This window comes from Aspergillus neoniger, assembly GCF_003184625.1.
Source record: "Aspergillus neoniger CBS 115656 unplaced genomic scaffold BO87scaffold_10, whole genome shotgun sequence".
NCBI classification, from domain to species: domain Eukaryota; kingdom Fungi; phylum Ascomycota; class Eurotiomycetes; order Eurotiales; family Aspergillaceae; genus Aspergillus; species Aspergillus neoniger.
In genome coordinates this window covers 24,085-51,146 of record NW_020291138.1, presented here as the reverse complement: position 1 = coordinate 51,146, position 27,062 = coordinate 24,085, and the positions used below count along the sequence as shown (strand labels likewise).

The 27,062-nt window shown below is 51.1% G+C and overlaps 10 protein-coding genes across 10 annotated transcripts; 3 read left to right on the top strand and 7 right to left on the bottom strand.

The window, feature by feature from the left end:
* Window positions 1–1,829: 1,829 nt before the first annotated feature.
* BO87DRAFT_12530 (putative MFS transporter) lies at window positions 1,830–3,941 on the top strand. The gene is made up of 7 exons (XM_025618005.1): window positions 1,830–2,210; window positions 2,276–2,378; window positions 2,427–2,590; window positions 2,658–2,818; window positions 2,874–3,105; window positions 3,158–3,605; window positions 3,665–3,941. Exons 1-7 carry the CDS (start codon window positions 1,956–1,958, stop codon window positions 3,835–3,837), a joined length of 1,536 nt encoding a protein of 511 aa, XP_025481394.1. The 5' UTR covers window positions 1,830–1,955; the 3' UTR covers window positions 3,838–3,941.
* A 374-nt stretch (window positions 3,942–4,315) lies between these two features.
* On the bottom strand, window positions 4,316–7,635 carry BO87DRAFT_395421 (glycoside hydrolase family 35 protein; the record flags this gene model as incomplete). Its single annotated transcript, XM_025625184.1, has 6 exons — window positions 4,316–5,105; window positions 5,166–5,253; window positions 5,313–5,384; window positions 5,439–5,732; window positions 5,788–6,787; window positions 6,835–7,635. 6 exons carry the CDS (start codon window positions 7,633–7,635, stop codon window positions 4,316–4,318), a joined length of 3,045 nt encoding a protein of 1,014 aa, XP_025481393.1.
* Window positions 7,636–9,123: 1,488 nt separating this feature from the next.
* BO87DRAFT_304910 (elongation of very long chain fatty acids protein) lies at window positions 9,124–10,820 on the bottom strand (the record flags this gene model as incomplete). The annotated part of the gene is made up of 2 exons (XM_025619301.1): window positions 9,124–9,963; window positions 10,029–10,820. The coding sequence occupies 2 exons, from the start codon at window positions 10,818–10,820 to the stop codon at window positions 9,124–9,126; spliced, it is 1,632 nt and encodes a 543-aa protein (XP_025481392.1).
* A 1,963-nt stretch (window positions 10,821–12,783) lies between these two features.
* BO87DRAFT_385009 (uncharacterized protein) lies at window positions 12,784–13,707 on the bottom strand (the record flags this gene model as incomplete). The annotated part of the gene is made up of 2 exons (XM_025624705.1): window positions 12,784–13,466; window positions 13,551–13,707. 2 exons carry the CDS (start codon window positions 13,705–13,707, stop codon window positions 12,784–12,786), a joined length of 840 nt encoding a protein of 279 aa, XP_025481391.1.
* A 1,363-nt stretch (window positions 13,708–15,070) lies between these two features.
* On the top strand, window positions 15,071–16,533 carry BO87DRAFT_355216 (uncharacterized protein). The gene is made up of 2 exons (XM_025621323.1): window positions 15,071–15,216; window positions 15,289–16,533. Exons 1-2 carry the CDS (start codon window positions 15,115–15,117, stop codon window positions 16,417–16,419), a joined length of 1,233 nt encoding a protein of 410 aa, XP_025481390.1. The 5' UTR covers window positions 15,071–15,114; the 3' UTR covers window positions 16,420–16,533.
* BO87DRAFT_330915 (alpha-galactosidase A precursor) lies at window positions 16,525–17,583 on the bottom strand. The gene has a single exon (XM_025620318.1). It carries the CDS (start codon window positions 17,420–17,422, stop codon window positions 16,634–16,636), a length of 789 nt encoding a protein of 262 aa, XP_025481389.1. The 5' UTR covers window positions 17,423–17,583; the 3' UTR covers window positions 16,525–16,633.
* A 364-nt stretch (window positions 17,584–17,947) lies between these two features.
* Window positions 17,948–18,948, bottom strand: BO87DRAFT_432790 (uncharacterized protein; the record flags this gene model as incomplete). Its single annotated transcript, XM_025627632.1, has 2 exons — window positions 17,948–18,697; window positions 18,899–18,948. 2 exons carry the CDS (start codon window positions 18,946–18,948, stop codon window positions 18,064–18,066), a joined length of 684 nt encoding a protein of 227 aa, XP_025481388.1. The 3' UTR covers window positions 17,948–18,063.
* Window positions 18,949–19,271: 323 nt separating this feature from the next.
* BO87DRAFT_330912 (pseudouridine synthase PUS7) lies at window positions 19,272–21,676 on the bottom strand. Its single transcript, XM_025620317.1, has 2 exons — window positions 21,414–21,676; window positions 19,272–21,357 (listed from the first exon to the last, which is right to left on the bottom strand). Exons 1-2 carry the CDS (start codon window positions 21,626–21,628, stop codon window positions 19,359–19,361), a joined length of 2,214 nt encoding a protein of 737 aa, XP_025481387.1. The 5' UTR covers window positions 21,629–21,676; the 3' UTR covers window positions 19,272–19,358.
* A 1,728-nt stretch (window positions 21,677–23,404) lies between these two features.
* On the top strand, window positions 23,405–24,091 carry BO87DRAFT_304783 (uncharacterized protein; the record flags this gene model as incomplete). Its single annotated transcript, XM_025619296.1, has 1 exon — window positions 23,405–24,091. One exon carries the CDS (start codon window positions 23,405–23,407, stop codon window positions 24,089–24,091), a length of 687 nt encoding a protein of 228 aa, XP_025481386.1.
* Window positions 24,092–24,281: 190 nt separating this feature from the next.
* Window positions 24,282–26,013, bottom strand: BO87DRAFT_457516 (DUF2293 domain-containing protein). Its single transcript, XM_025628810.1, has 3 exons — window positions 25,378–26,013; window positions 25,065–25,187; window positions 24,282–24,994 (listed from the first exon to the last, which is right to left on the bottom strand). Exons 1-3 carry the CDS (start codon window positions 25,621–25,623, stop codon window positions 24,533–24,535), a joined length of 831 nt encoding a protein of 276 aa, XP_025481385.1. The 5' UTR covers window positions 25,624–26,013; the 3' UTR covers window positions 24,282–24,532.
* Window positions 26,014–27,062: the final 1,049 nt, after the last annotated feature.

Genomic DNA, 27,062 nt, shown 5'->3' with positions numbered 1-27,062 from the left:
AAAAAAAAAAAAAAAAAAAAAAAAAAAAAAAAAAAAAAAAAAAAAAAAAGAAAGAAAAAGGGAAAGGAAAAAAGAAAAGTCTCTGCGGCATCAGCTGCCACATATTGTTGCCGGGGTTCAGCTTACTTAGTTAGGGGGAAACACATGCTTGGCAAATCGAGGATTTTGCCGAGGGGTGGACCTGGGGATTATACCTTGCCTGCTTAATAGGGTAGTACTTTGCTTGGCTAATTATGTGCGGAGTAGTATAGTAGCTATTCGGTTGGGATGGGTTGGATATGGGAGGAGTAGTAGGTATTCGGGTGAAAAGTAGATGGACGTAGACTCGGCTGCTACTAGTAGATAGACTTGTTATGGGATCCCGATGGATGGATGGTGGATGGATCAGGTACATACGAGGTAAGGTACTGCTTGGTTGTTCCAACCGGGTAGTTACTTTTGTGAACCATGGACAGGCTGGCTACTGCTTACCTTCATGGCCTGATCTCTGTGTGCATTGTGTGTGTGGCGTTGAGAATGAATTTTCTCCATTATTTTCCTCCTTCGGGGGCGGGGAGCAGACGGAGGGCCGAATAGATGATCTAGCCGGCATGTGCGATATATGCCCGTGTCGCTAAGCCAGCAAGGAAGTAATCCCTCTTTCCCGATGGCCATGGCCTCTTCTCTCTCGTTGAATGTCGGGTTCATCCGCCGGTAAACTCTCCAACCTACCATTGATGACGAAGATGTTTTTTTTGCTGACTGACCTGATGATCAATCAAACCGGCGGTGACTCTCGTGCGTGAAGGAAGGGGAAAGAGGGGGTGGTGGTATTGGTATTCCCGTATGACCAATTAATATCCACCATGGTGGAGTTGCATCCATCCATCAGGAAGTACGGAGTATATGATTGATGATTGATCCTTTGGGAAAAGACCGGTTGAAGCCAGAGCCGGGGTTGAGAGGGTAGGGATCTTCCGCCTGGGGTCGACACCGTAAAAGCGAGCTTTTTTGATTTTTCGGGCCGGTGTTCCTTGGCACCGACCAAGTTGGTTTAAGTTTTTCTCGGGGAATTGGATCGGTCTGGGGTTGAGGATTGCGGGATGGTTGTGGATGACTGTATGTGCCTTACAGTTTTTTTTGTTACTCAAGAAAAGGTAGACGTTTTGAGTTAAAATTGAAGAGAATTCTTTTGTTTGCAAAGAGTAAGAATTAGATCTTACCCGATGGATAAATGTATCTCTTCATTTCTCGGGGAATTTAGATGAAGAAGAGATGCAGAGGTGTGTCTTGTGGAGTGAAGAGAAAGAGAAAAGTGGAGAGCAGGAAGAGGACCCTCGCTCGGGAACCCCCACGGAATACTGCTGATGGCCTCCCACGCTCTTCTCTTCCCTCTCTCTATCTCTCTCTGTCTACTCCATACTACAGCAGCAACATCATCATCATCATCTTCTTCTTCTTATTTCACCCCCACGCCAGTCGGCCCTCTCCACAAATGGCATCCCACCAGTCCCGACGGTTTCCCCTAATGATCCTGATCTCATCTCCAGACTCTCTCCCCGCTTCCGTCTTCCCCATTGGCGGGGTTGGCTGTTTCTAGTCTTCGACCATGTCTTCATTCCCGATCCCCATTGCCATTGCGGCTTCTCTTCCCCGTCTGTCTCCCCATCCTTCGGGAACCTCGTCGGGTCGTCATCGCTCGGTTCTCTACTCTCTGACCACATCAAAAAGGTCCCCTGGTCCCGACTGCAGCTGGCACCATGGTCCCGTGGTTTACTCTTCTGCTCCTCCCTTTCTCCCTCTCCTCTTCCTAATCTTTCCTATCTCTTGATCTCCTTGCCCTCCCCTTACTTGACCGTTTCCCCCCCTCTCCTGTTGATCCATTCTTCTTCTTCTTCTCACGTTGTCATTGTCATTGTCATTGTTCCCTCCCTTCTGCCTCATAGAAGGCCAGTGTCAGACCATCGGAGACAATCATGTCCCCCAGAACTTCTCATGATGTCGAACGGGACTTCGACAAGAGCCATGTCGACAACGTCGAGATCGTGACCGATGGAGTCGCCAATGCCGATAAACCCAACCCCAAGAAAGAGGCCCCGGCCTATGTGGCCAGTCTCTCCCCCGAGGAGCGTGAGAGAGCCGAGAAGGCCCTGGTCCGCAAGATTGACCTGCGTCTTCTGCCCATGATCATCATCATGTACATCCTTAACTATCTGGACCGGAATAACATCGTAAGTGGCATGCTTAAGTCTATCGATATACGCAATCCCGTGCTCACTATTCTGGTTGCTATCAGGCTGCTGCCAAACTCGCTGGTCTCGTCACCGACTTGAACTTGCAGGGTGTGGAATACCAGACCTGTGTCAGTATCCTGTTTGTGGGTTATCTGTTGATGCAAAGTAGGTGCAGACCTCTATTGGCAGAGTAGCAAATACTGACCGTGCCAGTTCCCTCCAATTTGCTCCTGAACAAGTTCGGAAAGCCTGCCCTCTACCTTCCGGGTGCTATGATGCTATGGGGTATTATCTCTACGTGCACGGCGGGAGCTCAGAACTATGCCGGCTTGGTCGTAGTTCGCTTCTTCCTCGGTTTCGTTGAAGCTGCTTACTTCGTACGTCTGCCTAAAAGGGAAGGGATACATTTCAAAGCGCCTTACTGACTTTTATTCTCCCTTCCAGCCTGGCTGTCTTTACTTCCTTAGTGCCTGGTACACTCGCAAGGAACTCGGCTTCCGCACGGCAGCCCTCTACTCGGGTTCCCTGATTTCAGGAGCTTTCTCTGGACTTATTGCCGCTGGTATCACTGAGAACATGGACTACAAGATGGGTCTTCGTGCTTGGTTAGTTCCATGGTAAACACCTAAGACGTGAACATTGCTGACTTGAGAGTAACAGGCGCTGGCTTTTCATCATCGAAGGTGCAATCACCATCGTTGTTGCCGCCATCTCCATCTTCATTCTGCCCAACTTCCCCAGAACCACCAGTTGGCTCAGCGAAGAAGAGAAGCAGCTGGCCGCCTGGCGGCTGGAGGAAGACATCGGTGAGGACGACTGGGTGGATAGTGAACAGCAAACCTTCCTCCACGGTGTGCAATTGGCCTTTACCGATATCAAGACCTGGATTCTTGTAAGCACCCTAGTCACAAAGACATTGTCATTCTCTCAGCTTACACATATAGATGCTACTCATCTTGTGCATTGTCTCCTCTGCCTCTGTCACAAACTTCTTCCCCACTGTTGTCAAGACCCTCAACTACGGCAACATCGAGACGCTTCTGCTCACCGCTCCCCCATACGTTCTGGCCGTCATCTGTGCCTTTGCCAATGCCTGGCATGCCGACCGTACTGGCGAGCGCTACTTCCACATCACCCTTCCCCTGTACATCTCCGTCGCGGCTTTCATCCTCGCTGCCACCACCACCAGTATCGCTCCCCGCTATGTCTCTATGATGCTGATGGTCCCATCCCTGTACACCGGCTACGTGGTAGCCCTGGGCTGGATCTCAAGCACCCTCCCCCGTCCGGCATCGAAGCGTGCTGCGGCTCTGGCAGGTATCAACTGCGTCAGTAATGCCAGTAGTATCTATGCCAGTTACATGTACCCGGACAGTGATGCGCCACGATTCGGTAAGTAGCCTCATTCGACTTACTATCCCACAAAAGCCAGACACTAATTATACTACTAGTCACTGCCATGACCGTCAACTGTGTCACCGCCTTCGTGGCCATTCTGTCCGCAACTGCCCTCCGCTTCATCCTCGTCCGGCTGAACAAGAAGCTCGATCGGGGCGAGGGCCTGGGAGATGGCGGGGGTGTCCCTGGCCAAGCCAGCTCCAGGGGCTTCCGTTTCTTGGTTTAGAATTAGATTATTTTGTTACGACTTCGGATTGTTATGGGTTGCTTTATATACCCCGAGCGGGTTATGGTTATGGTTATGGTTTTGGTAAATATTTGCACACAGCATTTCTATCAGATTTTGGGTCATCTAGTTGGCTGGCTAGTATCATGACGAGTATGCACGATGCACGATGCATGATGCATTATGATGTGTTATTTTACCTATCTATTATTGGGTATTGAATGAAGACATGATCTGAATCCAAAATGTGATTTTAACTACAACGACATACCACCAAACACAGCTGCCAGGAACCCAAAACACCTTTCCCCTAACCCACCAGAACATTCAAGACCCCTCGATCTAAAACCCAAAGCTTACATGAAAATAAAGATACAATATGATACAAATCATGAATTGAACTAAAACAACACACAACAAAAACCTCAATAATCCCTTTTTCTACCTACACCGCACTAAACCTCTCTCTCTACATCAATCAAGCAAACTCCAACCTCTCCACACTCCACCCCGGCCTCAACCCATCAGTCTCCAACCCAGCCACATCCAACGAACTATCCGCCACATAATTCACCTTCCAATCGACCGTAATCTCCGCCCCATCCTCCGTCTGCGCCCACACCGCCACTCCAATCGTATTCTCCCCACCGTAATCCAACACCCCCACGGGGACCGGGAACACCACCTGGTTGCCAATGTACGGATTAAACCGTCCGTACTGGTATCCGTTCACGAATAACTGCGCGCGGTACGCATTCGGTGCGTTGTCTGGTGTGCCCAGTACGAAGGAGATGGAGACGTCTAGGCCTCGTGGGATGTTTAGGGGAATGATGGTGCGGAAGAATTTTACTGTTGCGCCAGTGAAGGATAGACTTGATGATGAGACTGTGGGCCATGTGCTGTCGTCGAACCCGGGCAGATGCCATCCGACTCGCTCTGCGTAGAGCCCGTCTTCGTTCCAGGCCCCGCGGACGGGGTCGAGGTTGGATTCGCCGCCGGCGGTGCCGGCGAGGCGCCAGTGGGTGAATTCGGGGGAAGTGATGTTGTCGTTGGAGGAGGGGAGGAGACGCGCCTCGAGGATGCCGCGTGGGTTGAGGGCGCCGGTGGTTTCGTCGTGGCCGGTGTCGTCGTGGATTATTAGGAGGGTGTTTTGGGTGGCTTGGTGGGTGATGTTGGTTGGGAAGACGAAGGTTTGGTTGGCTTGTTCGATGGAGGCGTTGCCGAGGTAGGAGCCTAGAAATTGGCCGTTTAGGTAGGCGGAGAAACCGCTGGTTTTATTGTTAGATGGAGGGCTGGGTGTAGGTGGATGGGGGAGGGGAAGGACTTACAATGCGCTGCCTCCTTGGACGTTCAGGAAGACTCCGCTGGCGGTGCCGTTGAAGTAGCCGCGCCAGAGACGGACGCCGTTGTGGAAGCCTGGGGGGAAGTTTATTAGGTTTGTTTGTTAGGCACAAAGGGAGAGAGGGTAGGCGTACCGTATTCGTCAGCGTATAGGACGGGCAGCGTGGCGGGTTTGCTGGGGTTGGCGGTTGTCATGTGGTTTGCATCTGGGATAGATGTTAGTATCGGGGTGAAGGAGTTGAAGTGAAGAATGTACTGACCAACCCACGCCGGACCGGAGGCATCGTATGTCGGAAGTCGCTCCGGCAGGCTGTCGTTGACTTTCCATGGATTGAAAGCTGGCAATTGAATGGATACAGGCGCAGCAATAGTGGCCTTGAGGCTACCGTATGAGGACTTGGATGTCTTCAGCTGCTTGCCGTTCCATGTGACGGTTTTGACATCCTTCGGCGCGAAGATCTCCACAGCTGTTTCGTTGATAGAGTCGCCCTTGATTGCGAGAGTTGATTTCTCAACGCTAGCAGAACGAACGAGGTACGGGCCCTGGATGAGAACTACTCGTGGGTTAGCACGTTACTCTGAATACAGGTGTCTGTTTTGTTTTCTTACCCGCTTCGTCCTCCGGAACAAGAGGGTCCTCTGTTAGAGCAGGGGCCCAGAACTCGTATGCTGCGGTCCTGTCCAGTAGGATCACCCGAATGTCGTTGTCAGTCTGAACGATACTCATTCCCTGGGCCTGAGTAAATCCGACTACAAGGTTACCTCCTTGTTGGTGGAAGTTGATCGCTGAGCAGTCTTGACACTTTGACACAACAGACCCGGATTTTGCGCCCTTCACTGCGAATTCTCCAGACTCGCCTGTCGGAACCCAAAGGACGAGGGTGGGCTTCTTGTCCAAAACGGCGTAAGTGAGGACTTCCGCAGTAGAATACAGAAGGGTCTCCGACCCGAAGGTGAAATCGGTAACAATAATCTTAGACTGGTGGCCATCGAGACGGATTGAGCCTCCAAGTCTGGGAACGATGAGGTTGCCTGCGGATGTGTTGACGTGCAGGCTGAACGCCTCGTTTGTGCCCATAGTTGAGTCCTCGTGAAGCGTGACGTAGAATCCAGCGTTGGTTGTAGGGTTCCGCAGTTCGTATGCTTTGACAGCAGTGTTGTTGGTGTATTGCGTTCCGTTACCGATGAGGTCGGTCATTGTCAGATCTCGTGCACTGCGCGTAAACAATGAGAGCAGCTTAGTCTCATAGTACTTGGACGAGATGGAGCGGTCCTCAGAAATAGGGGAGGAATAGTCGTAGCTGGTGGCTGTGACAGGTGCAGCAATTGCTCCCCAGTTCGTTCCTCCATACAACATGTAAAGACTCATGGCTGTGACTCTCTGGGCGATGTTCCACCGGTAGAATAAATTGACAAAGTCCACTCCGGTATCGTCGCCGCAGCCACCCTCGGGCCCAGCCCAGGGGTTGTATGAGCCGCCCTGGAACTCAGGCATGAACGACGGCATTGTCGGCGAAAAGTCGAGGAAATAGTCATAGTATTCTACAACCTGGTAGGCTACATACTCGCCATTGGTGGATGTACACTGGCTGACATCGCAAGTCCAGCACTTGGAAAGTCAGTTAAGTCAAGTTTCAATCGCGACCAACCACTTACCGAAGGATAGGAGTCCAAGCCCACGACATCGACATTGCCTCCAGCGTTGGACCAGTCGCGACTCCAAGCCATGGCATTCATATTGGGATCATTTGCCGTAAATGGCACAAGAATACCGTTTTCACGAGCGCTGCTTTCAAGAAGCTCCATGTAGGCGATGGCTGTCTCGTTAGGAACCCTCTCGCTGGGATCACTGAGCCATTGATCGCCATACTCGTTCTCGATTTGGTAGCAGAACGTATTATGGCCATTCGTAACCTGGTAGCGACTGGTGATCTCGGCCATCTTCTCGAAGTATGGCTTCCATGCTTCTGTGTATCGTGAATCGTTGTTGCGCAACGTTCCATAGTCGCCAGTCGTCAGCCACAGAGGAAAGCCCCCCGCACTGGCTTCTGCATTTATGTAGGGACCCGGGCGGACGATAATATACATCCCAAGCTCCTTTGCGAGTTCGAAGATTGGTGTGATGTCGCGGGCACCGGTGGAGAAGTCGACCGTGTGATTATTCGGGGCATGCCACGCCCAGCTCGAGTAGATTGAAAAAGTCGTAAAGCCTGCAGCTTTGATCTTCTCAAGGATATCCCTCCATAGACCAGGTACTGGGATGCGCCAGTAATGGAATTCACCAGAGAAGACGAAGATCCTCTCACCATGGACCTTGAAACTGTAATGATCCCACTGGATGTCTGTGGTCAGACCGTCATCGTAAAGCGGCCATCCAGTTTCCGTCTGGTTCTGGGCAGCGGCCAGAAGACCTGTACTGGAGAGTAAAAGAGCGCATAACTTGGTTATCCGCATCATGGCTGCTCCTTGAACTGACCTGATGGAGGATAAGGAATGCGTGCCTGTAAGGATTACCCATTTTGACACTCCGAGCCAGGAGGTCCAATTTATAGCCCGCCTTCAACTGAGGAAAAACGTTTAACATCTCGTCTCCCATGACTTCAGGCCCCGCCGTCTAGCCTAATCAGTGGCGTAGAACCCATGAGACCTGATTTATTTCCGAAAGTCTCTCTTAAAAGCGTAAGCGTAACTCCGAATGACACTATCCACAACTGGCTCTGTGAAGAAATCAACGACTGCCAAGCGAACTCATAATACTCGTTAATTTGAATAGTACTAGGCTACCATTCGTTCAAGAGGACATGGAGGCCAAAGAACCAATGATTAAACGGTGCCGATAGTGCCATCTTAATGAGACCGGGACAGGGTTCGGGGTGGAGTACACCCAGGGACCAAAACCATTGTAAATTCAAGCTTGCGCTGCACAAGTCCGGCGGAGGTGTCAGCCAATGTGGGGTGGAACTAGTCTGTGGGGAAACCATGCCGGGTTTTTCCTCCATTCAGAGGGATCGTCGGGGTGCAATTTTCCTGTGGGGGAATCGGATGGCTTGATCGATGCCTGTCTGACGCAGAGATGCTGTACCGAGGTAAGCAACACCAGTTAGCTTGACCAGAAACCCCAAGGACAGAGCTGTCAACGTACTTCCAGGTTCAAAGGGAGAGCTAGATAGTCTTTCAATAAAGGAGGTCATTCGTTGATGAAACAGATAGTATTATAGGGGCCGTGTTGAATTTCGAGATGGAGATGATGACGGGGGAGTGCAGGATTCTAGCCCACAGTAAGAGAGCCCAGCGCGCACATGACCGCGACGCCACCACCAGATGAGCTGCATTGTTACGAGATCATAGTTTGAGATCTAATCAAGATAATATGATTGCCCAATTCCAAACGATTTCTTTGACTAATTTACAGAAACTTTTCCAATTCCATCCCGACACCTAAACCAACAGCCTCTATGTCCAACGGTGGATGAGGTTCCAAAAAGAAGTATGTACACACACAATAGTAGGGATCTATCACAAGATAAACGGGGAAAGATTATGAACAGCAGGGGTGAAACAGGGAAGACAATAATCCAGGAGAAGCTGTCCAAGAGAACCAAAGTACATTAAGAAACCGTATGTAACCGGGCCCGTGGATAGGCTGCTAGCCTGACGGCGACCACACTCCAGATACCGTGGGCCATCAGACCGGAACCAACCCGGGCCCGGCGGGGGGGGGGGGAAACCGCGGGTCCTGCCTCTGCAGGACGGTCGATGAATCCCGAGGGAAACCGACCGACGTATCATACATCCCCGAACCGCCATGACGAAAGGCCGATTTCGCGATTCGGGCCGAGGCGACAGGCTATGTCGCCTTCAGTTGATCTTCATAAAAAATAGTTTATCCTTCTATACTGATTCGAGGCTCCAGATAAGTCACCCATAACCAGCGGTGCCGAAGACTTAGGCAGAGCGATCCAGAACCTCGTAGGGGTTGGAGTCTTTAGTGTCCACGACAATGGTCGAGCTCTGGAGCTCTTCCTTAGTCGCCTTCTTCGCGCCCTTCTTGCCGCTGACGGTCGAGAACCCCGAGTCGGAGTCAGCATCACTGCTGGCGACACGCGTTTTCTGCTTGGCAGCAGTTGCGCGGGTGCGAATAGGAGAATTCTCAGCAGGCTTCTGCTGGTTCTTCTGTGCCCGGAGGGCCTGGATCTTGTTCACAGCCTCATCTTCGGTAGCTTCACTGGTCTCTCCGTTGACCTCGACGGCCTTGCGGATCTCGCGGCTCACGCCTCTCAGGGCATCCATTCCGGCCTTCTCAGCGGCGTGCAACTGAGTCGGCTGACGGGGACCAGGCTCCTTGCGGTAGAGGTACGAGCGAACGAAGAACCGGGCAAAGAGGTAGGTCAAAGGCAGAAGGTACATCACGTTGAGCCAGATAGCGAAACCCTGGCCGCTGGTGTCCATACAGGTCACCATCGGTCCGACATGGAGGACGCGCGCACCAGCAGCAGCTTCCGGGACACCCACGTTCTCAGCAATGCCTTCCGCGCCCGCAGCGCGGAACCCGAGCTTCTTGAGCCATGGCACAAGTCCAGCGCCGGCAGTACCCGCCGGCACAGTCGGGGTGTCAACAGGAGAGGCCGGAGCGGTCTGGCCCACAGGAAGAGTGTAGCTGAAGAACAGGTAGGAAGCAGCCATGGTGGAGCCAATGATAAACTGGGTGATTTGCATGGTGGTCAAGGATCTCTTGATCACGGTGGGGACGCGAATGCGCAGGGCAGTCAGAGTGTAGTAGGTATACTGCATGGGACGGTCAGAACATATGAGCAACAAGTCAAAAACAACCCGAGAGGGACGTCACATACCATCAAAGCATGAATTCCAGAGTTGACCAAGGTGAAGATCCAGATAGGAGCTGCGACGTAACGGATACCGGCCCACATGCACATCATGGCACCGGCGTGATGGTAAGTCTGCAGGGTCGAGCTCTTCTTACCCTTGGCCAGGATGATGACGGTATCAAGGACCTCGTAGAACTTGGACAGGTAGAAAATCCAGCCGAGGAAGGCCAGACCCTCATTCCAGAGACGACCAAGATCAGAGGGGTCCGGAACACCGCCTGCAGCCAGGCTGAACTCGGGGTTGCGGAAAGTCCACTGGTCGACAGTAGAGTCGTACGTAGCCGCGTTACCGTAACCACGGGGCCCATTGATCTTGCACAGCGTATCGGCAACAGCTGCGACGTAGTTGGGATCATCCCGACTGGGCCACGAGCTGCGGAACGCACGGATCATGCCCGCAAAAGTCCATGCCGAGTAGATGGCCAGGAAAACATTGTGAAGGATGACGAACAGCTTAAAGAGACGCGTCTGACTGAATCCATAAGGCTTGTAACCCCGGCTCTTGTTGATGCGATTGACGAGGACCACGGTCACAGCGTACACACTGGCGATTGTGATCGGAACGCGCACGTCCAACAGCTGGTTGTAGAGCGTCGGGGGGATGTTGAAGGGCTGGTTCCATGTCGGCTCGGAGATCACAGGGGCGGGGACAGTTGCTGGGAGCTCGCTGGGAGGGAATTTCAAGAGGGACGAAGGAGGCAGGCCGATGCGAATGACGGCCGGGTTCGCCTCGCCGTGGACGGTGAAGTCGTACATGGTCGGGACGCGATTTCGTGCGACTTTGGGACGACCCGACGATAAGGGAAAAGATACGGATGGGAGATTGAAGGAAGAATCAGGAGGGAAAGAAGATGAGAATTGGCCGGCGACTCTTTAAGAAGAAATGGTGGGACACTTCAATTAGCCCGAGCCGAGAGAAGAAAATCACCAGGAAAATTTCCAGGCCAAGCAAGTCCACTCGGACAACTGGATACTGGAGGGGAGCGCGCGCAAATCCCGCTGTGAACTGGGGATAAGCAGCAATTGTAAGGCGCGACCAAAAACCTTACGCGAGCGTGGAGGAGGGGAGAGGGAGGAGGAGGATAGGCAACGGTTGGTCGAACGAACGGTGATCGCTGGTGACAAGGAGTTAAAGCAAGGCCGATGTGATTAATTCATAATTGAGGTCAGTCAATCTCCGGATTGCAGTTGGACCGTGGATCAATGAGAGTCACGATGATCGCGGCGAGTGGAGCCGCGCAGCGTTTTGTTGGGAATTCGGCCAACCTTCAAGCCTCGGCCCAACAAAGTGGTTACTGGAGAGCTCTGACATGCTTGTGAAAGATACTGATAAAGAGGATGATGATGATGATGATGGATTGGCATTGGAATTGCATGGGGGTTTGGGGGATCTTCCCCCTTGAAGGAAGTCATCCTCCATCCTATACAAGCTGACTGCATTTGTTGGAGATGATATAAGATCTTGTTTCTCCCACTCACATGATGACCGGCCCGGATTTACTGAATATTTCTCCGCCTCGACAAACAAACCGAACAAATCAACCCTCCGCAATTGCTCTCAACCGCATGAAAACAAAGTAGTACAACATCTCCCATTGCCCCAATATACTCCCTTTTCTTATCAATCACCTAGCACAACACTCCGGAAAGGAATTGAGTTGCCTTACAACGGTATGACATCAACCAGCGGAAGTGACAGCCATTCCACGCCATTTAAGGATTTGGTTTTGGTTTTCTCCAACAATTCGATTTCCGGCCTTCCAGAAGCAGTGCAGTGGATCCCGTGACTGCACCATGACTCGTGGTGCTGACTCAGCGTCTGACATCACCCAACCATCATTGACTCGACAAATCCGGCCCTCATTGGATAGAAGGACAAGTAGATACTGGCAAGAACTGTTCGTACCTAGTAGAAACGCAATTGCCTGGCAGGAATTGCCCTAGTAGGTACTGCTCCAGGTTTACACGAGAAGCTGCCCAGTTAGACCTTTGTCAGTAGATGAGGATTCTGAGCCTGACGGGTTAGAACGCACATCACTCGTATTTCGCTGTGATGATCATCAAGGTCATGCCGTCAAGTCTGGAGTTCACAATCAGGGAGATGTATCGACTCCTTGGCGTATGTTCGAGCATTGGCAGCTTCTGTGGTCGTAGCTTACTGTATCCCGTTAACACTAGGATTAGATGGCACACATCATTTCATTAGCGGAGAGTACATGCTCAACGGAGCGACGTCGTATTTTTCGGTAGCATTACTAGGAAGTTTCTGGTTTATCTCCCATGTATTACTCCTCATCGTCCTTGAATACAGGATACATAGGCCTAGTACTACTGGATATTGACACAAGCGTGGTATGTCGCCGACTAATGTCGGAATCAAAGAAGTGCGATGTCCAATCCGATATTTTGATTCAACTACTCCCTTATGAACGCCTCCACGCGCAATACCCCGTCCGTTAATCCATAGTCCATCAAAGTACCAGTTTCCGTATTCCATATACCAAGATGCATGTATGTACAAAAGCGAGAGTGGGTATGTATGCATGCACGCACGTACGTATCTTCACATGACAAGACAAGAAAATAGACAAAGCATGGAAAGCGAATGGGTAGCACCTTGGTATATCCATCTTCCAAAACTGAAGTGAAACTCGCTCGCTAATTGGAACCGAGGGGGAAAGTATCAAAAGGAAAATTTTTCTTGAGTGAAAAGGCATCTTCAACGACGCATAGCTGGCCTTCGCTCATCATCTTCAAACGACGATACAGATGATACATCGTCCATATCCCTAGGATGGGTATACGATCGACGCGATATCTCAGATACTGCGTCGTCGAGTGGATGATCAAAGGGCGATATTGGACGGTCAAGTCTGGCTTCGGGGGAGGGCCAGGCAGCTGGCATGGTGGGCTGGGGACTTCTCTCGGGGTTGTTGTTGTCTCTGTTGGGAACTTCTGCTGCAGCAGCGGCAGCGGCGGTAGCAGTGGTATGAAAGTTGTGGTTATTCGTACTTGGTGGGCTAAAGTCGCGGGGGTGATTGTTGGTAGGGTTCATATGCTCGGGTTCTTGCGGGACAGGACGACCTGGGATGGGACCTGTGAAGGGGATGTCGTGGGAGTTTGTGGGCGCAAATTCCCATGTTGCGCCGTTTGCTGCTTGCTGTGGTCGTTGTTGTTGTGGAGGTGATCGTACTTGGCGAGGGACTGCGCCCATGCCGACTGGGGGTTGATTGTTGTTGGTCTGTGGTAAGGTGGAGCGGTTGCGTTTTTGACGCCTGCGTCTTAGGATGAAGAACAATATGGCTGCGATGATAGCTGCGCCAACGACTGCAACGGGAACCGCGATAGCGATGGTCTGGTTGTTGCTGCTAGAACTGCCAGAGCTGCTGGTGCTTTTGACAGCTGTATAGGTGGAGGTACTCGAGGAGGTTGAGGATGAATGGGTTGCAGTTGCGGTGGTAGTGGTGAGTTGTGAGCTTGACTCACTAGTGGTGATCGGAGTCCATTGCTGGGTGGTGGTCCTGGTGGTTTCTCCAGGATAATACTTTGCTGTCGTAGTGTGCTCCGATCCCCATGGGTCCTGCGTGGTGAATTCTGACTCCCCGCCAGGGTTGTAGTTAGAGCCTCCGCCTATGCCGGCCATTTTGCCAATGCTCAAATTTTGTTCTCGACTGGTTTTATCCCGCCTACGTGGTGGTGCAGAACAATGGGGGCTTTATATGTGCGTCGTGCCGGGATACAAAGGAAGGTGGGCAGTGGTGATAAATCTTAAGGAATGTAGTGGCCCTACACAAGGGCGATCTTTCATTGAACAAGGTGGGATATGCCGGACTCGACTGAAGCCATGATTAAACAATGGAACACCTGAGATTCACGTATGAGCATGGACCTACCACATGGGAGCCCTCAGGCTGATTCTGCAGGCTTCTGTTGAGAAAGATTCCTATACTAATGTACGTCGGGAACACCCAGACATGCCAGTCACAGAGCAAACAAAGAGCCTATACGCGCCTATGCGTATGTGAGAAATGAGAATATACGGAGAGAAATAAAAGAAAAGCACGGATCCTGCCCGGGAAATAAAGATGGGGAAAGAAAATTGCCCAAGCTAACACAAAGGAAGGCTGACATGGCGCAGCAGCTCCTAGTGAAGGACTACTGAGGGTACCAAGTATAGATTCGGACGGAGGGTCGCTCACTGCCAATCAGCAGTGAAGTTGGCGGCACAGCACGAAGCGCTGCCCACCATCCAGGACGACACGCATGCATCTCGCATCCGTTAGTCAACAGAGACGAAACAACGGACAAGCCTCTCCTCCCCGAGGCTCAGTTAGTACGGAGTAACTAATTACGATAGGCGCCGACATTGACAAGTTGTTTAGTCTGGGAGGGGGGTTCCATCTAGCGCTGTCGTGGACCGGGACCGTTTATAGATCTGCCCTATGAGATAACAAAGACAAGGCGCCTAGAAGGCATCCAAACAATAATTTTCTTTGGCTGCGAGGTGGGATGGTGCTCATAGGGCCGCGAATTTGGTAGCCCTGAGACGGAGTGACTTAGCTCCAATCATCGGCCCGTTAGTCTGATCGACGCATTAGTTCGTCGCGTTAAGAGACCGGAGACATAGCAGCGTTGCGTGGCCCCGACATGGGGGCCAAAGGATCCTTGACCGTCGCAGACAGCCAGTTATACTGCGGCCTAAGGAGACCCCGGGGATGATATGAGATCATCGCATACCCCGGATGACCAGCCGGTGTGTTTTTGGGACGATAATAACTGAATTATGCAGTTGAAGTATGTAAGAAGAGTAAGCAGGAGCAATGCATGACTTGAAGCAGTTCGTAAATCCAGCGAATGAACATCACATGACCCCAGAAATTGGAGATGGCTGGATCCTGGAGTGCGGACCGCCCGCTAAAAAGGGACTAGTGTCACGGCACTGCCTCGCTCTTCTTATCTCTCCGGTCCCGGTCGGATCGGCGTCATTGCAACTACCTAAGTACTCCACTGAAACAACTTATTTGCTGGTTCAACGCCGCTGTTACAGATCATGAGTGGACTCAAGGGGGTAATGAAAGAGGGCTGGCACCCTAAGGGTAAAGATGGGAAGAAGGAAAGTTGGAGGAATGACTTCAAAGGCATAAATCAAGTGGTTAGTGTCTTTCCCCCCCCCCCCCGGGGCTCCAACTAGGCCACTAGCTGATGTGAAATTACCTCATTCTAGGCAGGATGGATGGGAAAGGGGAAGGACAACACCAACGATCGTGAAGAGCATGTTTCGGCACCTCTTTCTTCGCTCAAGGACCCAGCATCTTTTGGACCACCGCCGAAGCATATCAAATATCATGGCGCTGCCGCTCTGCCGAATGAGACAACGCCGGATCGGAGAGGATTAGGTGCCCCCTTGCCACAAGAACAGATAGATCGTCAAAATGCTCAAATGCAAGAGCAGCAGCAACAAATGCAAATGCAGGAGGAGGCTGCTCAGAAACCAGCACCCCCACCGCTGCCATATCGTGCGAACCGGACGGGTCTGGACACCTCTAACCTTCCGCCGCCCCCAGTCAGACGCATGGGTTCTCCAGCAGATTCCATACCACCCCCCAGTTCCAGACCCAAACCCAATCTTCCGCCGCGACTTCCTTCTCGCAACAATTCGACTCCATCCCCGCACCCGCCTACCCCACCCCCAGCTTACTCTCCCCATTCTCAGACGCCTTCGCATGCCGAAGAATACATAAACCAAGGCGCTGCTTCCCGCCTTTCCCAAGCTGGTGTGTCAGTACCTGCACTTGGAATAGGAAATAATGCCGGTCAATGGGGAAGAGATAGCAGTTCTCCCGGTACTGCGTCCCCAGCAATTGCAGGCTCCGTCGGTCAAGCACCGGTGAACGAATTGCAATCCCGTTTCTCGCAATTGAGGACCACCTCCTCAAGCTCTCCTGCTCCTCCCCCGCCGCCAGCACGAACTTATACCAATGGCAGCACGGCCCAGTCTATATCTAGCCCGGAGCCCAGGAGTGGCTCCTCTACAGTCAGTGAATTTCGGGAGCGACATAACGACAAGATCCAAGCGGGAAAACAGAAGCTGAATGGGCTGAACGAGAAGTACGGGATTTCCCAGCGAGTCAACAAGTTTTTTGACGATCAGAAGACTCCCAGCACTCAAGCACCTCCGGTGCCACCTCACCCGAATGCAAATAGTTCGACATCCAGTGTTGACACGGATGCATTGAGTAAAAGAAAGGCTCCGCCGCCACCACCTCCTCCAAAGAAGGCGGGGATGCGTTCAACGCCTGTCGCCGGGTCAGCCCCGACGCCGCCGCCTCTTCCTTTGAACACCAAGCCCCGTTGAGCGGAGGTCTTGACTGATGTGTTAGCAGTCCGCTTGGCTCATTGATGGGTCATGTATCATTAGTATATATATCGTTGCATAGCCATGTCACACTGTATACCGTCTATTATTACTATAACTGTCCTGACACTATCGGGTGACAGAGTAGAACCCTGCCAACTACCGATTGCCAGGCTCTACGAAATGGTATTCATTTGGTTCCACCCAATAGTGTTCAGAGAAGGCCACCACCCCCTCTACCAGATCGATCGTCCAAGCACGCAGCTAAACCATCCATCTCCTGAACAAGCACACCCCGATCATCACATTTCCGAGCGGTATCAAAGTCAATCAACGTGGCTTTCCCATCACAGATAAGAAAGTTAAACGGATTCGTATCCCCATGGCAAACCCCCAGATCATGCAGCCGCCCCAATACCTCCCTGCAACTCTCAACATCCTGAATCCCAGCATGCCGTGCATCTCTTATATATTCAATCAGAAACCCAATCACGCGTCCACTCTCCGTAACGTGACCAAGGAACCCAGGCCCAATACCATGACCCGATATCCACTGATACGCCGCAGTTTCATTCCCAATGTACTGGATCTCCCAGGGGAACCGCGCGAACTTGGCGACGACAACAACATTATCATACTGTGAACATTTGACTTTATAAATCCCCGTCCGTAGTTTCCTCTCCACCGAAAGATCCAAGTAATTGATATGAGTCTCATGCCAGATGTTCTGGACCCCCGGGAACTGGGTTAATTTAATAGATGTAAAGCGCGGTTGATTATCCTTTGCGTCTTTGGAAACTAAGCCGTCGTTCCAATCTCCAGAGGGGAAATCGGGTAAAATAGAGACTAGAGACGGACCGAAACACATATCCTCTGTGCTGTAGATTCCGGGTTCGATGGTGATGTATTTGATGGATTGGCCGTTCACTAAGAGGCGGAAGAAGCTTTGGTCGGTCTCGTCGACTTCGGCTTGGAGGAGTTCGATTTGCTGCTGATTGGCCATGCTGGAAATGATGAAATATGAGTATAAGGCTATGGTGTGGTTTCTTGGTGTGGCAGTGAAGCAAAAGTGAACTATGGTTGGATTTATCTTAAGATGGGCGGTTGTATGAGGGGGCTGATTCGATGTACGGTGCTCGGACCTTCGTGCGTGGTTACATCGACTTTGGATCACTAGTCGGGCGCTTATATACATCGCTGCCTGTTGGAAAAAGGATGTCCTCTTTATCTTGTGAATATTCATCTGTAAGGGGCGTATCTCTCTTTCAGGCTGGGCGGGCTAAGAAGGTATTAATCACGCGCATGAACAATTCGCCCCATATTTGAAGACGACGCTCAATAGAAGCTTGGTAAAACTCTTTCTCCAGCTACTACAGTCAAGACTTTTTTATACTTGTGTAACTAAATAAAAGACGGACTTACCAAAGCAGTCTAGACGTATGTATGATTCTGCTGTTCTGTATCTGAAGAGTACTCGCACCAAGTGATCTGGAAATCTTTATAGATAAATACATTGGCGGTTGTACCAGCTGTGGATACTACTACAGATATACTATTAAGCTAGCTTAGCTGTATGGCTTTAGCCCTAGGAATACTTCTGATTATACTGGTCAACTAGGTTACTACCGTGCTCGTCTATTATAATTAGGGTTTATGCGTGTACAAAACGCGATAACCTGATAATAATAGGAGTTGACGTCGGAGAGCTCTTGGTTGATGTCGCGCAGTGAGTCTAGTAGTCCGGAGGGTGCGCTTCTTATCTTCGAGGACTCCGGGTTGAGTGCTCAGGCCTGCTAATCCATGGGCAGGCAGTTGAAGAAAGTCAGTTAAACTGGGCATCGGAGGAATAACACTATGTGGAGTAGACAATGGTGGAATGACATTCTCCTGCAAGTTATCATGCGGGATTGGGAAGCTGAAGATATCGAACATGTTCCATTCGGCAATGGATGGCGGTCCTGATGGCGGTGGTACCTCTGCTATCCCGACAGTAGCAGCAGCAGCAGCAGCAGCAGCAGGAGGAGGAGGAGGAAGAGGAGGAGGAGGAGGAGGAGGGTGAGCGACAGTGCTGCCGGGATTGGGGTAAACAAGCTCTCGCGCACAGTCCGAACGACCATTCCCTTCTGGTGTCATCTCTACACTCTTAGACGCTCGTTTGCGACGCTTCTTCCGCGCATTAGGTTCAGACTCGGCAGTAATCCTTGCTGGACGACCGCTCCGTGATGGAGGACTCCATATGCACAGCCGATTCAGACGCTGGCAGTAGCGGATAAGTATTCTATGTTCATTTGTTGAGAACACAACGGTCTATAAGACGGAACTTGCCATAATGGGGTGGATGACCGATCCTGCTTAGTCTGACTAGCATAATCGACTAGGACTAGATGAATGTGACCGGGGATTCCAACTTAAAGCCGCTTGGCACAGCTAAACACCGTGAAATGACTGTATTGCGGACGCTGGACTCGCTCATTGATACATTGCTATATTGTTCGTCAGATTGATCGTCCCATTTTCTGAAAGAGGCATATTTTGCAAAATCTTTGGTGGAAACTGTTCCTAGTAAAACAGAGATAGATATGCCATTTGATGATGCTATCTCCAAGTCTAGCCCTCATCTCATCTCACATCAGCCCGAGGAGTGGGCACTGTCCACTCTCCCCCAATGCTAGTTACGTTGGTTGAGAGTAAAAGCATCATACTCTCTTTAATACTCTTATTATTCGCATCTGCTGTCTGTTAGAAACTTACTCTAGGTATGGGGATAACCATTCGGCATACAGACTGGATCTCTGCCTAACGAAATATATTACTTGAATCTGCTGCAACAGACATTGACTAAATGGACCTTACTATCACGTAGCATTCATTTATGTTGCAAGTCAATCTATACCCACAGTATGTACAAAACTAGCTTATACTATATATACATCCATCGTCTATCGACCCTTGCCAAAATCGGGCTGGTAGGCCTTGACCTTGCCCTTGGACAGCTCCCTCAGAGCCATGGTGGCATACTGGCTCGAACCAAGCTGGAACTTGAGCACAATGGCAAGCTTCTCCTGCGCATTGGAGGACGGTGTCGCTTCACCAGGGGTTTCAGTCTCAGTCTTCTTGCCTTGGAGCTTCTCCAAGTCGGTCTGAACGAACTGCTCATCATCCTGGCTATACACGTGCACATCGAAGGAGAAGTCGGGTCCGGGACGGTTGAGCAGCTTGCGGTAGCTACCGGTGAGACTGACCTCCCTCCACTTGCGACGCATGTCGAAGGGGTCGAGACCGCCACCCTGGGCACTGCCCATGAACTGTTTGTAGAAGTCCGTCATCTTGTTGGACGGGTAGAGGACATCGTAGCCGGGCTGGGTCAAAACGACATCGAAGATGCTGTACTTGCCGCTGGCTGCCTCCTCGGCCGTCAAGGCACGCGCACGGGTGATTCCCTCAGAGACGTAGGCGCTGTCTCCCGCCTGCGGGGTGATGATGACTTCGCCATCGGCGTCAACCTCGCCCGCAGCGGCAGCTGCTCCGGCGTCGTCCTTGTCGCTGTGCTCATGCACCAATACGAGATCACCCTCGACAACCTTGTCGCCGTACAAGCGCCAGCGCTCACCGGCGGCAAAGTTCCACACCAAGGACTGGTAGGCGTGGACATACATCAATCGCAGATTACGAGGGATGGCTTGGAGAGCACCAAGGTAATCGTTCTGGGCACGGCTGAGTTGACGCATGACGGTGGATTCCGCAGCGAATTTACGAGGAAGCTTCTCAAGAGCCTTGTTGGCGTTTCCGGTAGTTTCGAAAATGTGGATTGCCTCTGCGCGGGCCTTGTCGTCGGAGCTGACCATGGCAGTCGAGTTCTCGCCCTCCTGAGCGGCAGCCAGAGCATGAGGGCTGTACTGGAGGATAGCATCGCAGGCGCCCTTGAAGTCGCCCTGGAGCATCTTGACGCCGACTGTGTCTGTGCGTGTAGCGAAAGTACCGAAACGTTGCAGACCAAAGTAGTTGAAGTAGCCACGCTCGCGGAGATTCCGTAGTGCGGTGCCCACGACGTCCTTTGCCTTGGCAATGGCAGCCTCGCGGTCGCTGAAGTCAACACCCGGAATATCGCACTCACGGAGACTGATGACGAATTCGTTACCATTCAGATCTCCCAGATCAAGGCCATGTTTGCAATGTTCGAAATCGCCAAGAGCAGCATTGCGGAGCGTAGGGTTGATCTTTGCGAGGCGCTCAGCATGTAAACGGTGCGCACAGGCTCTCTGAACAGTAACACCACGGCGGTCCTTGGTTCCGGCGAACTGGAAGTTCTTCGTGTTAATCTTCAGCTGCCGCGAGATGAACGAGAGGACTTCCATGGTATCCTTGTTCTCCTTGTACAGAGTGAAGTGCAGATAGGGACCGCCCAGCTCATCCCAATTGACCGGCACGCGGGGACGTGCATTGTTGCGTCCACCCTGCGCACTGCGGTTGTTCCGGTTTGGCGCAGCAGAAATAACCATCATGCCTTCGCCATCGGTTTGAGACTCGAGTTGCGATTTGAAGATGCGACGGATGGCCTGATGCATCTTAATGCGCAGGTCGCGGTCATCGACAACAAGAGTGGGAATCTTGGGCAGGTCGCTCGGTTTCGATTTGGGATTGAGGACGGCACGCTTGTTCAGCGATACAATCTTCTTGGTGGACTCTTCGCCGAACAGGGATTCAAGGTGGGCCATGTCTTCCTCGGGGATCTGGAATTCCGGCGTATTCTCTGCGCTTGGCGCAGCATCCTTCTCTGCAGATCCTTCTGGCTTCTCCTGCTGGTCATTCTCTGCGGGTTTGGGCGTGAGAGTTTCCGCGGGCTTAGCCTTCTCCTGTTCTGCTTCCGGGGTGGGGATATTGTGTAGATGCAGGACTTCGCCGGACGGTACGATCTCGTTGACAAGGAAGTCGGTATATCTAGTAGAAGATGTCGGTAAGCGCCTGTATGGCAACAGAGTTTGGGCCGTTTTTACCTCTTCTTCAGGATGCCATAAAATCCTTCATTATCGCCACTGACAAACTCGGTGATTCCAACCTCGAGTTCTCTCGCCTCCTCCGCGGAGAGTTTGGCGGCGTCCGATGGCGCAATTGCCTCGTTGGAGGAAGGAAGCGCAACATCCTCGGTGATAGGAGTGTTATCAGTCTTGAGCCGCTTGCGCGGCGACTCAACAATATCGGCACCTTCCATAGTAACGGTGGCAGTGATGTTAAACTGTAGTAGTTGCAGCACCTAAAGTCATGAGCGGCTCCAGTCTGGAAAAGTTACCGTCACGTTTTTGCTGCTCCATTGGGCGAGAGTGGGGCTAGCCCTAGTGTGGTCGAATGAGGAAGTCTGTTTACATGATCTGAACTATACTACTGACATACCTTCATTCAATATACTTCAACAATTGTAGCAAATTTACCAAGATGATATGCATGAATTTTACGGAGTTCTCCTTTGCTTGATCTATCCTCATATTTAGCTATGTACGTATATATTGTACTAATTACTCCAGCCTCTGTCTTTTTCTCTCGCACTGATTGGAAGTATGCAAACAGAACCTTTCGGTTCCCAGATCTGCCATGAGATTAGCCTTGCATCACCCATATTTTGGTCATATATCCAGATATCGGGATGTGATAGGTCTCCCACAGTACATCCATATCGACAAGACATGCAGCTATGCAGATGCCCAAAGGTGTGCTTTGGAGGATACCTCATCAACAGTATATATGAGCATATTTATGATTCTTTTAATTCTGCCGCAGATCTACACAAGTGGCCCTTGTGGCGCAATCGGTAGCGCGTAAGACTTGCAAGTACCCCCGACCACGCCTTAAACCAGAACTCCCTACTAACTGTCTATGAAGCTACTCTGAGATCTTAAGGCTGTGGGTGATCCCCACCAGGGGCTTTCGATTTTTTTTAGGCATCTGGGTGCTATAGTGGGGATATTTTTGTATACTCTGAAGAGATTCTGACCAGAGGGGGCCTGGTCTGTTTTTAAAACAGATATAGTGGGTGAATCCTGTGATTTTGACTCAATTACAGTAGATGATTAGAGATACGGAGCATGAGCAGTGAACTGAGGAGATATGTCAGGGTATTCGGCGGCATGGTTCCATTCAGGCATCTCCTCAAGAGTTCTCTATGTCAAGTACGTAAAGGGTTCTCGCAGGTTTTGGAGATTTTCTCCGTAGGGCTGGTATGCACATCTGCTCTGCGGTTTAACCTGCAAGGATGTGGGTTGTGAAGATCCGGCTCTTATGCCTCTATGTATGATGATACAACATGATAAGCATAGCTCCTTTGAGTATACGCAGTATATCAAGAAAAGGACGGAGTGCGTCACTCAGCTATATGGGTGGACACATGCACACTGGAATAAGACTCTGCTACTACATACCACAGACTACCTACATCTTTTGTCACGCGAGTATTGTCAGACCTCGAACCGATACTCCTGGGGTTCGTTCAGAAACAAAAGGACAATGGAGGTGTTAGTGCATGCTGCCTAGAACCTCAATATGGCCACCATGACATGGAGCCTTAGCATTACAGCTCTACCCCCAAATCAAGGAAAAGATGTTCTAGGCCCATTCACTGTTGGCAGCAGGTGTATTATCAAGTCACCATCTACGGCAAATCCCGACCAAGCTCGACCAGATGGATGGTTTTACGTACAGAAGACCACAGCAGGATCCATGATTGGCCTACCAGCCCAGTATAGCATCTATTAGGCACATCAGGCTCATGTGTAGGCTCCTACATGCGATCCAGGCTTCCCAGTGAGAGCCCTACACTGGAGACTCCCGCAACAACTACAGAAACCCATCTCCAATTCCCATTCCCACCATAAGCCCTAACCTACTCCCCAACCCATAAAATCCCCTATAAAACGCATTCTACCACCACCAAACACCCCACCTCAGGGTCCTTCACCCCCCTGCTCAGCAGGCCCAGGAATAAAAATAATGAAACATGGACACCCTCCTCTACCCCACCCTCCTTCACGACCTCCATCCCCACCTCGACATGAGCCACTGGCCAACCCTCGACCATCACCTCTACCCCTTCTACCCATCCACTTCTCTCCCTCCCCCATTTCCCCAAACCACCCACAATGACCCCATCCTCACCCGGCGCCTCCGCCTCAAAGAATCCGGAATAACCTTCGAATACTACAAGAAACTCTTCTACACACCGCTGGACAACCTCATCCTCATAACCATCGGGTTCTCACTCGATACTCTCCTCACCAACATGCCCGAATGCGATACTCTCGCCCACACCCCAATCAACAGACACCATCCGCACTGCATCTTCGCCATATTGCGATCAGCCAAGCAGCATCTAGCACACGCTCTCCGGACGGGGAGTTTCGCTAATAAGGCGATTAATCGGACTAAGTATCATGTGCTGTGTAAGGTTGCGGCGAGGGGGGATACGGCGCAGGAGATTTTTGGGAATTTGTTGGCGGATCTTGATAAGGTGGTATTGGAGTTGGAGGGGGGTGTTAGGGAGGTGGGGTTTTTTCCTTATAGGAGGGGTGGGGATGGGGGGAGGTTGGAGATTTTCTTTTATGAGCCCGGGGAGCCGATTGTTGGGTGGAGGTCGAGGGGGTTGAGGGTTTGGGAGGAGGGGGGAAGTGGTGAGGGTTCGGGTTAGGGGTAGTTTTGGGGAGATGGGAGAGCGGAGAGGTAAAGAGAGTAGGGCTAAATGGGGTGGGGTGTGTTGGAAGGTGGATTTAGAGGGGTTAAAAGGTAGTTGTGGAGGATGTTTGTTGTTCTTTTGACTTCCTTTCTCTCTCTCTCTCTCTCTCTCTCTCTCTCTTCATGTTTGAATAGCATGATCCAATATTATATCGAGTGTCTAATCTCTATGCTTAATCTAATCATGAATGCTTGTGGTCATCACGCTGTGCATCAATGCCAAATAAGCCAAAATAGAACGCCGTAGCCGTGGAGGTGTTGCGGCCTCGCACATATGTAATGTTAACCCTGATGCAATCTGTGTACTGTCTCCAACATACCAGAAATGAACATTAATAGGGCATCGCTTTCGTTTGAATGTCGTTGGTTTGGAACCAAATTATTCACCACACAGAAATCAATCAATCACAATCACTCGATCCCGCATAGTCAGGCAATCCGTTGGCTCTACATCGCCACCTGCCCATGCGGTCCTGATAGCCCGGACCATCTCCTTTGACGCTTGACGAGCTTCACCGCGCGTCTTCCCCGCCTTCAGGAGTGCTTCATAGCTGGTATGGGTGTGTCTGATATGAGCCTCTACGGCTAACTTGGCTTTGTCTTCATCTGATAATCTGGATGTCCGGCCCACGCGGCCAGAGCCCTTCAGAAAGGCATGTTCGAGAATAGCGTCCAGTGACTCCTCAGGCATTAAAGGAAACTGGGCGCGTAAGAGCTGACGGGCCTGCGCATAATCTTTCTCATCACGTACTTGAACAGCTTGAGCGCGAGACTGAGCTGTTTCGTCCGCTAATTGGAGGACGGCGGTGTGAACATCGGCCGGAACACGTAGGCCAAGAGTGCTCTTGCCTCTATCATCCTGTGAAAGGGTTAGAAAATGGGTACAAAGAAGCTGCTAGTAGTAGAATGATTTGGGTTTGTATCCTCACATAAACCACGTAGACAATTCGGCCAGACTCCTTTGTCAGTTTTCGGCAATTGCGAGTAATGTAGATGTCGCCCTTGGGGACAAATCGGTAGTTTGCAGGGGACGGATCCCGTCTAAAACAGTTCTGTCCACGGCTCGGGTGTCAGTATGTATTCAGTAATTGGTACCCCGAGTTGGCGCTAGGATATGCAGGCAATGCAAGGATCAAGGCTGGGTGATCGGGATCCCTGCTACAACACCGGGAACACTACTAATAACTATCAAGGGCAGAAGGGAAGCCCGAAGCAGGTCTCTCAGTTTTTGTCATCACTCACCTTTTCTCTTGGCTCGGTCGACAGTGGAAGGAGATTCAGTCTGAATGGTCTCCCTGGTTTACTCCTGCGCTCCGTAAGTTTTGTCTTGCTGCTGCTGACCACGTCGCCGCGATCACGTTTCTTCACGGCGCTGTTTTTTCGAGTCTGGGCCAGGATAGACAGGGGCGATCTCGGGGTGATCTTCCGTTTCCCACGCCGCCTTCTGGCGGCCCCTGAGCGGGAGGCTTTCTTTGGCGTGGGCGACATTATCTCCGATCTTTTTGAGAGGGAAAGGCCATTCAGATAAGAGTCTGAGTAAAGACTAGGCAAGACACGATCCAAATCTGATTCTTATTGTATACTTGGAATCTGACGCTGCACTAAGGCTACTGCTGCTCTGCTTGTATGGAAAAACGGCGAGGCGTGTAGGAGAGGAAACTGAATAGGTGCTTGCAGATGGTAATTCTTATGGGTCGGGATAGTGAAAGGAACGTTCATTCATAGTCAAAGAACGACGGCCCAGCTGTCCTTCTCTTTATGTATAACAACCCATGCGGGCTGAGTTGGTTATGCCTTGTAGCAAATGGTTGTAAATGATTGTGGTTATGGCTGAAAGAAAGGCTGGATACTGATGCCCAATGGTCAAAGAGTGATTTGACACAGCACAATGGATGGATTGGATGGATGAATCCACTCACTTTCCTCTTCTCGGCGGGCGGTGGATCTTGGCGGGGTTGTGGCTGGTGTGTGGCGCGGCATTCACAGCCTGCAGTTTCAGGTATCAAGTATGAGTAGATCCTCGAGTAGTCGCCTGCATCATTTCGGGGTCTCCTGGTCTTGGACAAGTATACTCTATATAAGGTATACAATAATAACTTAATCAGTTATATAATGCCTTCATCTCACAACATCTATGGGAATGGCCGTCTTCTTATCCTGTGAAAGGCTCTTTTATGGAGGCGAAACAGAGTATCTACAGTATGCCACTCAGCATCGGCTACAGAAAGCACAAATGTTCTTTGATAAGAACCTCGGTGACGGAGTACTCCGCACGATGAAGTTGCCAGTCGTCACTATCGGTCTATACTGGCAACACTTGTATGAACTATCATCAGCCCTTCTGCTTTATGCATTCGCTGCATACTACTTTACGAATCTCCTGTAGGATCGATCGCACTGACTCTGCAAAGCACCCGCTCCAGGCCCGTATCCCCATGGTAACAATCCTACATGTAAACGGCAATATCCGCACAATATTTGCCACTTTCGCAGTCGGTGTATGAAGCTGCACATTATGTGCATCTGATCCGCAGATATTGATCGATGATTATGCTCCGCCCGCATTCCAGTCAGGTCATCCGCCCACGGCCCGGATCTTACACATCGTGAAGAGCAAGAAATTGCTATAGATAGATCTATGGTGCAGCTCAGATATGCAGTCCTCAGGGCCATGTGCACCCAAATCTCACTTTAGCTGCACAAAAGATAAGAACTCCGGCTGTTTATCCAGGACTCTATTGCACAGGGTGAAAGCAAAGCAAAACCTTTTTGTAATTAGAGGAAGGGTGAGCCAAACATCACCCTGGGCAGTGCTGCTCCTTACTGATGTCTCCAACCTTAATCCAGCCAAGGTGTGCCTGACGAGCTGCGAGATGGACAGGCTGGCAGGACACTAAGCCGGTGCTGCATCAACCATCATGTCAGGG

Coding starts and splice junctions, on each gene's coding strand:
- BO87DRAFT_330915 (XM_025620318.1), bottom strand. CDS start 17,422: ATGGCCAATCAGCAGCAAATCGAACTCCTCCAAGCCGAAGTCGACGAG.
- BO87DRAFT_355216 (XM_025621323.1), top strand. CDS start 15,115: ATGAGTGGACTCAAGGGGGTAATGAAAGAGGGCTGGCACCCTAAGGGT. Junction 15,217..15,288: donor TCAAAGGCATAAATCAAGTG/GTTAGTGTCTTT, acceptor ACCTCATTCTAG/GCAGGATGGATGGGAAAGGG.
- BO87DRAFT_12530 (XM_025618005.1), top strand. CDS start 1,956: ATGTCCCCCAGAACTTCTCATGATGTCGAACGGGACTTCGACAAGAGC. Junction 2,211..2,275: donor ATCTGGACCGGAATAACATC/GTAAGTGGCATG, acceptor GGTTGCTATCAG/GCTGCTGCCAAACTCGCTGG. Junction 3,606..3,664: donor CAGTGATGCGCCACGATTCG/GTAAGTAGCCTC, acceptor TTATACTACTAG/TCACTGCCATGACCGTCAAC.
- BO87DRAFT_457516 (XM_025628810.1), bottom strand. CDS start 25,623: ATGTCGCCCACGCCAAAGAAAGCCTCCCGCTCAGGGGCCGCCAGAAGG. Junction 25,188..25,377: donor CGACCGAGCCAAGAGAAAAG/GTGAGTGATGAC, acceptor AGCCGTGGACAG/AACTGTTTTAGACGGGATCC. Junction 24,995..25,064: donor GAATTGTCTACGTGGTTTAT/GTGAGGATACAA, acceptor ACCCTTTCACAG/GATGATAGAGGCAAGAGCAC.
- BO87DRAFT_330912 (XM_025620317.1), bottom strand. CDS start 21,628: ATGGAAGGTGCCGATATTGTTGAGTCGCCGCGCAAGCGGCTCAAGACT. Junction 21,358..21,413: donor TATGGCATCCTGAAGAAGAG/GTAAAAACGGCC, acceptor ATCTTCTACTAG/ATATACCGACTTCCTTGTCA.